The sequence below is a fragment of the Corvus hawaiiensis genome, chromosome 9 (genome assembly GCF_020740725.1).
Source record: "Corvus hawaiiensis isolate bCorHaw1 chromosome 9, bCorHaw1.pri.cur, whole genome shotgun sequence".
Taxonomy (NCBI): Eukaryota; Metazoa; Chordata; class Aves; order Passeriformes; family Corvidae; genus Corvus; species Corvus hawaiiensis.
The window spans coordinates 21558607-21571643 of record NC_063221.1 but is presented as its reverse complement, the minus strand read 5'-3'; the positions used below and the strand labels follow the sequence as shown (position 1 = coordinate 21571643).

Below are 13037 nucleotides of genomic sequence, written 5' to 3'. Positions count from 1 at the left end.
CTGAGAAATGTTACAGCTTTCTTTCTACCAGTGTTTAGAAGAGCAGAACAGAATTGTTCTCATTATCCAAAAGTGACAAGGTGAGAAATAGTTGAAATTTCAGCAAAGAAAGTTTTGTTTAAATAGTAAGACAATTTTAATTAGATCTATTTAGCAATGGAACATCCTTCGAAGAAAATGGTGAAGTCCCACAAAATGCAAATGGTCAAATTGTACACATGCCACATTCTTACAAAGACACCCCCTGTAGAACACTGAGATCTGTTGATAAGAAGTTCTGAATTAGAATTAGTTCTTATTGCTATCACTAGCTTTGTCATGAGCAAATACTTATTCCTACAGATGGTCCCTTTGAGACCATTGCACACTTATGTACCTGAAAACAGCAGAAAAATTTATATGACACAAATTCTTTAACATTGTTTACACAAACACAAACAATCTCCAAGAGTATAGGTAGTAATACCAAAAATAAATTGTGGGGAGTAGTGGAACAGGAAAAAGACAACTGAGGTCCCTGGTTTCTCTTGAAAGCACATGTAAAATCTAACTGTGCTGTGTTTGCAGTCATCTTTAATGTAACAAATTACTTATGCTAAATTAATTCCTTCAGTCTTATGGCTCATGTAGCTGTTACTAAAACTTGACACTGAGCTTTCATAATCTCTTTATCTTGTGGAAAAATCAAATGGATATTTTATGTCTGAACTGTAGTTACAGGACCTGTCCTGCATAACATTCTATTATAGAAATATACAACTGCTTGATAAACTTTGCTTGTAATTGCTCTTGGTACTACCAGCACATTTTTATCCCTTTGACTAATCCAGAAGCTGAACTTTTCTCTGGGAAAAAATGTTATTTTTAGTAAACTAGTCAAAGCAAACCAACTTATGCTAACATTCTCATACATAGGTATAGCTAAAAGATGATGATTTCTTCCTTATTATGTTGCCAGACTCCTGTGTGGACACTAAGTTCTCAACATGTTGCTAGGCAGAATTGTATTAAAACACATTGCATCTCAGTGACTATCGTGCCTAAAATAAAGCAATGTATCATTTGCAGCATGCACAGTATTTCTCTTTCTGCTCAGATCTAGAAACCAGAAGTAACAAACACTGCTTCCATGCAGTAATGTCAATCTGGAATAAGTGCATTAGAAAGCACTTTACACATCACAGGAATTTTACATTTGAATTTAAGTTTTCTCCCCTTCTTTTCTACTGAGTTTTGTTAATAGCACTGTTCCTATCATCCATATCTTTTGAGCAGGAAAGAAGTTTTTATGATGGCATCAATGAGGTTTTCAGATTTTCAGCAGTGCTTACCAGCCAGCACCACATTGGCCATTCTGGTCACTTACACCAGCTTCATTTCTTAATGCTCAGCTGCTCATTGTAGCCTTCTTGCAGCCTGGGAGAACTCAGCCAGGAGCACTGCAGTATTCTTTGAGTTTATCTCAGTTTTCTTTGAATTTTTTTATCCAAGTTGAAAAAAGTCCTGCATTTTTCTCTTTGAAAACTGAGTTTAATGAGTAAATTCCTCTTATTGGAAGTCTTGGATTGTTGCCAAGTCCTGACCCTCTCATTTCTTAATTCCAAAGAGCAGAGTCAATCCTGCCAATACTTTTGATAGGGGTACTTTTAATAAAGCTATGAAGTTCCAAGCAGTCATAGTTGTGGGGAAAAAATGAAAACATGAGTTTTAATGCCTTAAAATCAAGGAGGACTTCCAGTTTATATATTCCTTTTAAATATATGACAATTTCTGCATTTTTCTCAGTTTGAAATCCTTCTGCCTAGCAGTGCAGATTTCATGCTGATATATTTAGCCTTTCAGTTTGAGCCTAGGCATAAAGCTATCCTAAACCACACATTTCTAAGGTATCCATAATCTCTGCTGAGTACAAATAGAAAGGTGTTTAGGTTTCAAGGACACATTTGAAAATGCCAAGGAGAAAATGGTTTATTTACCATTAACCTGTCAGGTTGAAATTCAGCAAGTCACCTCCAGCCTCAGCATGCTGAAGCATGTTAAATATCTTCCTCTCCTGCAATGCTGTAATGAAATGCCTCTGCCTGGTGTATTGAACTCCAATGGCTTGTGAAGAAACTGCAGTTTGACTTTCTGTGTAATCTCTCACATGGTTTTTATCCTTCCTGGGAGAAACAATTAACTGTATTTTACACTTAATTTCAGTTACTGCTTTGGTTTGTTTTTTTCTCCCACTTTCAGTCATTCATGTGTAACTTCCCTTCCTTGTTAGTATCAATAGAGTAAGTACAGATGTAGTTTGCTTAAAATATATTAATTGTAATTTTTTTAATGGTGAAATAAATGTAGAACAGGTATTAGAATCAGTGGATGTTCATTAATGAGTATAATTTAATTTCTTGATAAAGAGGAAAGTATTTTTGTAGAAATTATAAAAAACATATTTTTTGTAATTTTTTTTTTTTATAAAAAACATATTTTGTCTTATATGGCCTGTGTGACATGACATTATTTGAGTAAAATCTTAATTTAAATAATAAATAGAGGCCATAAATTTTATCTGATTCTTTGTTTAAAATGCTCTTAGGAATATTCATAAATGCACTTCACCTCCAATGAATAACTACTCATCTTGTAACTTGAGCTAATTTTTAACCCTCAGACATATTCCTTAGGGAAATTATTATGAGAATAACTGTGACAAAGTAGAACTAACTGTGTAAGTGGCACAATATAGGATGGTGAGAAATGCCTTGGTACTTTCACAGGCCGAGGACAGCAGTACTATTCCTCCAAGGCTGACACTTAGACCTCCAAGCAGAAGCGATGGCTGCAGTGCCCTCCAAGCTTGACACAGGTGTTTGTAGCCTGCTGTCTGAGGGTCTGACTGCCAAGTCCAGCTCTGCAAAGAGCTTCTCACAGAAAACATGCTGTCCCCGGCCAAGAGCATGGCCTCCAGAACAACCAGGGAGGTGAATGCAACCTTGTGGTGAAGCTTCTTAAGGGAAAAGAACCTGTTTTTTGCAATAGGTTTTTGTTCCAGTAAAGGTATTGTTTCTGTATCATTGCCAATGTGTCTTCTTTATTTCATCTCCCTCTAAACTTCTATCTCCCTTCTCCCTGATGTCTACTTCATTGATCCAGGTACAATCCCCTACTGAACATGTATCCAGAGATCTCTGAGCAGTGGAAGGACTACCACATCAGCAGTCTGCTTTGCTGTGGTTCCTTTTGTTCACTGTCTTTTCCCTATGAGTTTTACATTGCTCTCTTAAAGCCAAGCCTGACCAGGAGGCCTGTGGAATGGTCTTACCATTATCCTCTTGTCCCCTGGAAACTGGAGCACTCTCCAGAGAAACACAAGCAGTGGTTCAATTTTCTGCTGGGTAAGCAACCCTAGGCATCAGGTTTTCAGTCTTTCTGGGCAAGGGCTCTTCTCTGCTTGTCAGAGTAACCAAGGGAGAGCTCATCCATTGGTGGTCCTCAGGACAGAACCTGATGTTCTGAATTCAGAGTGGATGGAGGTGCCTGCTGAGCAGTTCTGAAGCAGAGGTCTGCTCAGTCCCTTCTTTGTATCACTAGCATCAGTGTTAACAGATAGGGATTTTTATTAGTTAGCTGCCTGACCCAGGTGAAAAGCTGAATCACCTGTCCCCGAAGACACCAGTCTGCCTAATTACATACTCTAGGCAATTCGCTGGAAACTTATTTTCTGGGCAGTATGAATATGGTTCAAAAGAAGCTACCAGAAAAAATTCTATCAGCAGGATTCATTCTTTGACAACCTGATTCACAGTTTTGCACTTCTAAAACAAGAAAAAACTATGCAAGCAGTCTAGTAACCCGGCAAAGATGGAACTATAAAAAGCAAATAAGGAATTACAAGGGAGAGCACATATACAAAGGACATAAACCAGCTTGCTAGTAACCTTTACCAACAAGAATAAAATGCACTGTTAAATTAATGGCAAATGTTCATGAGCTGTCAGTTTTCTCAGGAGTATCTACTAGAACATACCAGGAATTAAGAAACAGAGCATTTTTATCTTTTCCCTGATGAGGAATAATGAGAGAGTGTGTAATCATCTAATTTCTAGCAAACAACCACACTATTCTCACTAACGAGAGGAGATGTAGAAAATATCCCCAGAGAAAAGAGAGCATCTTTCCATTTACACTGCTTAATGTCAATAACACCATCAACTTGCATAAAATTACTCTCAATTTACATCTGGTTCCAGTTTAGGAAGGAGATTCAGACCAAATGAGAGTAGGATTTACTTACTAGTAAATATTATTCTAAAAAATGAGAGGATGTACCCACCAGTTTTATTCTGAGTTGATGCCATATGCTCTTCATTTCATTTAGAATGAATAACAGAAACCTGTCTGTTCCCACAGGCAAAGATTCTCCCTTCGGCTGAGTTCTAGTTAGTAAATAGTCAAATTCACTTCCCTGGGCCCCACAGTCCTAGCTCTCATGCATTGCTGGACATGAATAAAACCCTCTGCCTTAAGCACAGGATGTGTGTACTGGGAGAAATCAGCATGAAGGAATCCAGCTCTTCTGTCTGCGTTGGTTCTGTACAACTTTTCTACAAGCTGAGTCTCAGAACAAAACTTATTCCCTAGCCATAAAACTCAACAACACTTAGTTCTGATTTTGAAAAAAGGTTTCTTTTCAAGTGAGCCATAAAAACCCTTCTCCTTTGTTAGAAAAAAAAGCAATTTTTACTCATATTTACATAGGAGAATAGATATGTTTCTAGAGAAGTAATCCCAGATGTTCGTATATTTACACTACCCTGTTACATTCCAGCTAAAAGTATTTATAAGCATGTCTTACAGCAGGTACTCTTGAAGTAAGTGGAAGCAAGTGGTTCATGAAAACAGGAGTGAAGTATCAATAGCATTTCAAGGGTGTATCCTAAAGGTTGTAAATGAATGTAGGAGAAATAATAATATTAAATTCTGTTAGGTCTGTATGCCTATGCATACAGCAGAGATGTTACCCTTTTATGCATCTTGTGTTTATTAAACGGTTTTCAACTACTTTCTGATGATAAAGATGCGTATTCTGCAGGCAAAAGTTGAATTCATAGAGACATCACATAATCAGATTCTGTTTTGAATTCCTACCTCAAATATTCTTGAATTACTTTTTTTTTTACACTTCAAAAAATGTTTCCGACAATACTTAATTTGAAACTAGGCTTCTTGACCTGAGAATTTTAAAACATTGTTTTCATTGAAATTTTATTTCTGTGAGTGAAATGTATTTCAAATTAGAAAACCCACAGTATCGGAAAAAAAGGTAGTCTTAGTACCTGTGATTCTGATAGTGTCTTTTGTATTGCTGTTGTAAAAAATTGAGAACAACAACAACAATACTCAGATTCTGTAGAGAAATTTCCATTTTCAAAAGCAAAAGGAAATAATTAAACGTAATTAATGAATTGTCCAAGTCATACCTTGTTATTATCCTCATTTTACAATTAGAAAAAAAAGAAAGCAATGGAGTCCAGGGTGTGTTTTCCCATTTTCTTAAACAGTAAGTGACTTCTGCAGCCAGTGCAGTTTGTGGGAACTAAAAGCAGATGAGAACTTTCACACCTGATGGAGCCATGGTGGCATTCAGATCCTTTCCTTCCTGTGGGACTGCACTTACTCAGCCACAGTTTCTTTAGAGAACTGAGACTGATTGTGGTAAGCTGCACTCTCGTGTTTGTGTGAGACAGAGAGAGACCCTCTTTTTCCTTCAGGGCTGATAATTTCATGACTGTTCTGTTTATTCTAAGTACTGTCTGTGAGATTTGATTGATGCTCCATGTGCAGTCCTGTGGTACACAAAAGCTCCAGCCCTGCACTTGAGGAGATCCGGTATGACCTCACAGCCCGAGTAGGTGCTGTCCTGAAGTGCTGAGCATTGAAAGTGAGGCCAGCTATGGCTTGGAACATCTGAAGATTTCTCACCATCTTTCTGCCACTAGTATTAGGATACACAGAAATGGAAGTACTAAATAAAACTACTCACTTGTATAAACTCCTTTTGTCCTCCGCTTTACTAGATCCCTGATTGCCAGTTGTAGTTTCTGAGTCCCTGTGTAATGTATGCTAGGAAGCTTCAATCAGCTGGATATCCACACAGGGACTTGAGATGTCTCTGTGCTCAGTCTGCTGCAAGGTACATCAGCCATTCCCTTTCATCAGACAGTGTTCCATGACTAACAGGCTTTGAAATCTGTAGCATTTTCTTTCAGAATCTATCTGTGTCATAATTTGGGTTTTTTAGTACTGTATGCTTTTTGAATTCCCAAACTCCTCATTATTGTTCTATTACTAGTGAAGTAGCCTTAATTTAACTGAGCTACTTTTAATAATGTTCATATTGCATGAAAGTCTAACACAGAAACTTACTTCCATAGTCTTTCATGTGGATAATTATGTGCCTTAAAGCTATAATGTGGTAGTAAAATTAACTTTCATACTTAATTCATCCCATGAACAGACAGAATAACTGTCTATTTACAATAGTCTGAAAATGAAAGGGAAAGTTACTCTGGTTTTGTTGACGTTGAGGTACATGTGATAGAGGTAGGAGAGAGCTTCTCTCCCACTGGCAGTTATTAAAAAAAAACAGGTTATAAGGTTAATTGTTTCAAAATCTAATAGATACTCATAAATAATTACCAGAACTATTATCTTAGTAGTTTGTGTGCTCATGTCTCCAATCATCTACAATGCGTGTAAAAAATAATTTGATTTTCTTTTAAATCCTATTTAATTTTCTTTAATGATAAAGAGGCCACCATCTTTCTAGTGGTGCTTTTCAGACTGTACTTTATTGTTTGAAAATGGCTCTGCTTTTTCACCACTTTCTGCTTCCTCATATCCATATACTATTCTATCAGCAATCTCGTTTGTAAAGGCTAATGACCATCACCTCAGGCTGGAGAAGTTGTATTAGTTTCTTTTGACTTCCTAAGAACCTTTCTGTACTCAGACTGCCAGTAAAAAGGCCAGACCATACTTCATGTTGTATTCTCTCAAATGACAGAAACTCATCTTAGGCAGGATTTTTTTTTTTTAAACTTAGTTATTAATTTTCCAGATTGTCCACATGGGAAGTTTTCACTGTTCAGTCTAGAAATACGGTTGTCTTTATGCAGTTTAACATCCTTGGGTAGAGAGACCAAGACACAGAGAGTATTCAGAAGCTTAATTGGTTTGTTCTGGCCCTCAACAACAATATATTATAACAACTATATAATTAACATGAAGATATAAATCAGTTATTCTTTACACAGTAGTAGTTAGAATACATGTAGATAATTTAGTGATACTGGCTTATAGCTCAAATTTGACTGTCAAATTTACATCGCATCAAGCTGAACAAAGACAAAATTATTCTGTAGATAGAAAACATCATGAGAAAAATGTCTGCTTAACATTCTTGAGCATTCACCAGCATTTGCATTGTAACTAGATTATATCATTTCTAGAATAAGAAACCACTGGTTTTGCTAATATTAGTTAAAATCAAAGTATGAACTTTTTTATTCAGGTAAGTAAAGCAGCAGAAATGGCTTTGGGAGAATGTGAGAATGAATAAATCCTTTCTAATCTGTAATCAGATAAAAACTTGAACAGTCTGTTTTTATCTTAAATCCTTCTTACCGAGAATTCTAATATGTTTTAAAAGACAGCACTAAGCTAGCGAAAACTTTAAGGAGAGGTAGATTTCTTTGCAGCAACCAGATGGAGGAAAGAACAAAATCAGATCTTATTAATAAATTTAATATACATTTGTAGCTGCATTTTTAAAATCCTGTGAATTCAAATGTCCGAGTGACTTTAGGGTGAGAGAAAACAGTCTCAGGTTGCACCAGGGGAGGTTTAGATTGAATATTAAGAAAAATTGTTTTATGGAAAGGATTGTCAAGCATTGGAACATGGAAATGGTTGAGTCACCATCCCTGCAAGTATTTAGAAGATGTGTGGAGATTCTATGACTTCTGTTTTTTCCACCATATGTACTAAGCAGTAGTGACCTCCGAAGATTGCCTGTGAACACTTAGCAGTATTCCTAAGAAAGTGGGTCTACCATTGCTTTCCCCCTATCAAGCACCATCTCCTCCTTAAATGTTTGAAAGCAACTTACAAAGAAGATTTAACTGGGAAAGAGCCAGAGTTCAAACATTTTTCTTTATCTCGTTACCATAAGGCTTTACTTCCTGAACCGCAGTGCAGGGATGGGTGTGACACATAGCAGTGCTCACCACACAGACCAAAAAGGATAGGGGAAATAAAAATCCTTTTAGCTGCCCCACCCAACCTCTTGAAAAGTGCACTGAAGCTTTAGTGAGATTTAGAAAAATAGAAAAATTGTTGTAAGAAACCATGGCTCTTGGAAGAGGTCTGTTTTCACCTGGTCCTAGCCATCAGTTAGCTTCATAGTGGCTGCTGGATTTTAAATGCCACCTTATTGAAAGAGTTTTCAGATGGAAACCATGCAGCCATTTTCCTGCAGAGTATAAGACATTTCTATTTTGCTCTTTTAAAAAAAAATTATCTAGGGGAGCCTTCTGGTAATGCAAATGATAAACATAGCCTAGAGAAGGTAGGCTGTGAGGTAAAATTCTTTCATTAAACTTCTTCCTTACATACGAGGTGAAACAAGTTTAACCTCCGCATAATATCAACAAGCCCCTCCTTAAGCCTACAAACTTCTCGTGAAAACCCAACAGAAAATTAATGACTATGTCAAGTTCCAACTTATATAAACGTAGCGCATCTGAGCCTCACATAATAATGGAATTGCTGAGTCCTGTAGTGCTGGATAATCAACTTAATCAGACTTCTTCAATTTCTTTTTCCACAGATCTGTACCCCTGATTTGGTGGTGTTTCTGGCATGTTCCAGTCAAAGGCTGAAAGAAAGGTTACTGAAGCGTGCAGAACAGCAAGGGAGACCGGATGATAACCTGAAAGCCACTCAAAGAAGACTAATGAATTTCAAGCAGAATGCAGTCCCACTGGTTAAATATTTCCAGGAAAAAGGGCTAATTATCACAGTAAGTCCTTTAGTATATACCTCTGAAACCTTAACTGTTGTGGCTATACTTGGCTTCTTGTACCTTTTGCCTTTAAGACAGACTAAACAAGTCTAATTCTGTTTTAGGTTAATAGCATGACTACTTAAGTGTTTAATGAAGTTAATTAATTCATGGAGAAGTTGACAATAGTTGAATTATTGGCATATTCTAAGTTACAGACTGTGTCTGGTTGTAATAACACACAGAACTTGGTACCACATATGGTATGAGAGCACAGATGGCCTGTTTCATTTCTTTTGATAGACTAAGTAACCTCTGTAGTTCACATTGGTATATGCTCCTCACAGCAAGTGTGACTAATTCTGTGGGCTGGTCAGACTCATGACAGGTCAAAGCATCCTTAATTGCAAAGTCATCAATTGATATTAGTAGCCTTAATGATGAACTTCAGCATCTTTTTGAATTTCAAAATGAAAATCCCAGGAAATTATTACATTAGCTTCTCCAGAGAGTATGTGTTCTGGTTTAGGATTTTGATTAACTCTGTTTTTAAGGATGAGAGAACTAGGATTCTTGCAAGTTTTTCTTTTATTATTGACAAAGTGTGTATTTTGTGATGTTCCTATAACCTTTACAAGTGGTCCTGTAGAATGCATATTTAGCTCTTCAGGAAAGATTTGCCTTTGTGGGGCATCTGGATAGAACTGCATTTCTGTGATGGGACCTGTACAACAGAGGTTTTTTTTCTTATGGAGGTTTCTTCTACTTTTAAACTCTGTTTCTTGAGAGTTCTGAAGATAATTTAAATTGCAATGTTCACCTTGGATATCCTCTTTTCTTTTTGAAGAAAGCAGATGTTTGTGATGGGTATGGAAGTGACAACATGGCATATGAACATTAAATTACTCTACTACAGCTCAAAGGAAATAGCATATACAGAAATTATTGCACTTATTCATGCTATTTCCCTACAGAAGGAGGAAGCAAGAAAATAGCTTTCATCTTGCTGCTTAGAGTGCTGAACCTGGAAGACAGAAATACCATGCAGATGAGAGCAGTGTAAGAACTAGAACAGCATAAAATAGAATTACAGTAGCCTAATTCCTAGAGGAGTGAATCCTTGAGGCAAGGTCAGACAAGGTCAACATTGACTAGAAGGAAATAAAAAGATTTACATTTTTCTTAAATCCCTGCCTGCACCTTGTCACTGCTATTCAAAGCTCTAAATCTCAGACACTTCTAGCCAGCATCACGATTCTACTCAGGGGAGAGAAGAAGGACCATTTGTCTTACAGACTGTTATAATTTTAGAGTCACAACTCGTATTTTATACCTCTATTTAATAAATATGTTGTTCTTCATCAATAACAGACCAAAAGAGAAAAGAAAAATTCACTGAAATATAACTATGATTAATAAGCCAACACTATATATATATAATTATAATCTACTGTTAGACACTTTATGAGCAGGAAATAAATATTTGAATTCCCAAAGAAGATTCATTTTCATGCTCCACCAGTTATTTCATACTGCTTTTAACATACTTTGGTTAATAAAATTACAAGCCACATTTTTCATTTCAGATCTTACTGGTTAGGTTCCTTAGGTATGATTCTTTCCCTTAATCTTTTTTTTTCACATGACCTTTGAGAATTTTCTACAGTACCCAGGTTGTACTTGTTTGGTGCTCTGTATGCCTTATGTTCCTAGTCTGTGGATGGTGTACCTGCTCTCACAGTCTGATCCTGGTGTCTGTTTTTAAGGAAAGAAGTGAGGCCCCCCCCTTCTGTACCTCTAAGAAATAGGGAAATACAATTCTGTCCTTTCTGAAAAACTCCCTCTTTGGAATAATGATTTGTAAAGTTCATTACAATTAACAGAAGTAAATATGCGATATTTTCATGAACACAAAGTCTGTGTTTAAAATTCATTTTAGCAATCTGCCAGTAGTCTAACAAATCAGAACCTAACTTAACTCAAATTTAAATTCAGAAGGTATCAAGACTATAATAACACAATATTGGACAGGGAGTATGTAAATAGATGCATATGCTGCCATTTACTGTTTCAGTAACTTTTAACAAATATTAAAACGCTATGTACTGTTTACCTAGACAATAACTGCATACAAATTACCTGGTGGTGGTGGTGGGGAGATATTAGTTAGATTAAGTTATAGGAGGGAGAGCATGTAAGTACATAGGTGACCTCACGTACTCTAATGTTTAGCAGAGGACTTCAGTTCTTTTCAGGACACTGAAATTTCCAAATCTCCTGTTTGCGTGGACTGTAATCCACTATAGATGATGGTGTAATTCTTGGAGAAGACATCATTGGGTTACAAAAATCTTTTGGTCAACAGGTATTAAAGCTGCTCTCAGAGAGCTTAGCTGTTCTTTGTAGAACATATCCCTTGGTCTAGAGAAAAAAGTTTACAGAGCTCATCGTCACAGCAGTAGAAGTTTCTCTTACTGGAGGCAGGATTTTGTCCAGTCTGCCTTATTGACAATGATTCTACATAATCTTAGAGCTGCAGTGTCAACCTTGTTACGTTAATAAGTCTATGTTCTTTTAAGGGGAAAAAATAAAAGACTGGCTGTAGTGAGACAAAAATACGAAGCATTAGAAGAAGGTTCTGGTCCTTATTTAAACAGCCAGAACAGGACAGCATCCTGTGGCATCCTTGAAATGCATATTTCTCTGATATCTTCATTGTCCCACTTGTCCTTTTAGGGAATTTACCATGCTTATGAAAACATTAAAATGACATTCAGATTAGTCAGAGAAGTGAAGAGAACCCAGAAAAAGTAGCTGAAGCTGGAAATGGATTTTGAGTACGAATTTAGAAGTTAAACAGTTGCGGGTGAGGCAAGTAGCTGTCTGCCCTCATAAGCATCAAACAAGCCTAATGGCTGTCAACTGTCACAGAAAAATTCCCCACAGAACTGTGTTATATAAATTTTTTCTCGTTTTGTTTAAAAAAGAAGTTTTGCTATAGAACTTGCACATTGACATGAACTTTATCTAAAGGCTGTGACTTACCAAAATGCTGACAAAAATACCAGTTATAGTTCATTTCTAAAGTTTCTCTGTTGTCATACATCTGCCCAACTTGAGGTGTTGGTTTGGGCTTTTTATTTATCTGCTTCTGAATGCTCATTCCAAAAGATTTGCACTTACTCATTCTTTCTTTAATTTTGGGCTTGTCCCTGGAGAAATGTGGGTCCTGCAGTCCTTTAGGCAGCCTCTGCCAGGGATGTCTCCCAGACCACAACCCAACTCAGAGAATCTTCTCCTCAGTGGAGGAACGTGCATCTGGTGGCAGATGCTGGCAGAACACCGGATGCCTTTGTTTTCATGGTGGTGATATTTGCGCGCGTCCATGCAGTTTTTGCATTAAAAAATCGTTAAAAACAAAATTTTAAAAATCCCACTCCTCCTTCCCTGAAGTGATGCTAGGAATAGGGACTGTTAGCCACCACCTCCCCCGTGTGCTCTCACCTCCCTGCTGCAGATTCCCTAAGAATCTCATTTACGTGCCATCTGATGCCTGGATCTTGGATCCTCGGCTGCAAAGTGATACAGACTTGGCAGGAATGGTTTCCCTCAAATGTATCCTCATTGGTATCTGAGCATGGCCTTTCTCCCCACGGGTCGGAGATGGGGATTTGAACTGGCTTTGTTTTCTAGAGGGTACTGAGCTGAGATTCCCTATTGATTGGCCCAATGCCACCAAAATATTTTCAGATGCCTCTCATTAGTTTTAAAAATACAGCAGCCATAAGCACAGTCTTTCAGGAACATTTTAGATATGTTTTTAACCTGACTACTACACAGGACCTTCAGGGTACTTCTGGCTTCTTGGGCATGACCAAGTGGATGTGCGAAGAGGAGCCCAGATAGTCTTGAGCATCTGGAGCAAACCTTCAAAGTTTTAGGAAATTTTCAAATCTAACAAGGAATGTAGGCAGCTGTTTGTGGG

The 13037-nt window shown here is 37.2% G+C and overlaps 1 protein-coding gene across 2 annotated transcripts in view; it reads left to right on the top strand.

Moving 5' to 3' along the window:
* AK5 (adenylate kinase 5) overlaps positions 1 to 13037 on the top strand; it is a 100079-nt gene that overhangs the window by 26788 nt on the left and 60254 nt on the right. For both annotated transcript variants that reach the window (XM_048313362.1, XM_048313361.1), the window contains exon 6: positions 8879 to 9070. In XM_048313362.1, coding sequence (XP_048169319.1) covers positions 8879 to 9070 — 192 coding nt within the window. The remainder of the gene's footprint in view (positions 1 to 8878; positions 9071 to 13037) is intronic.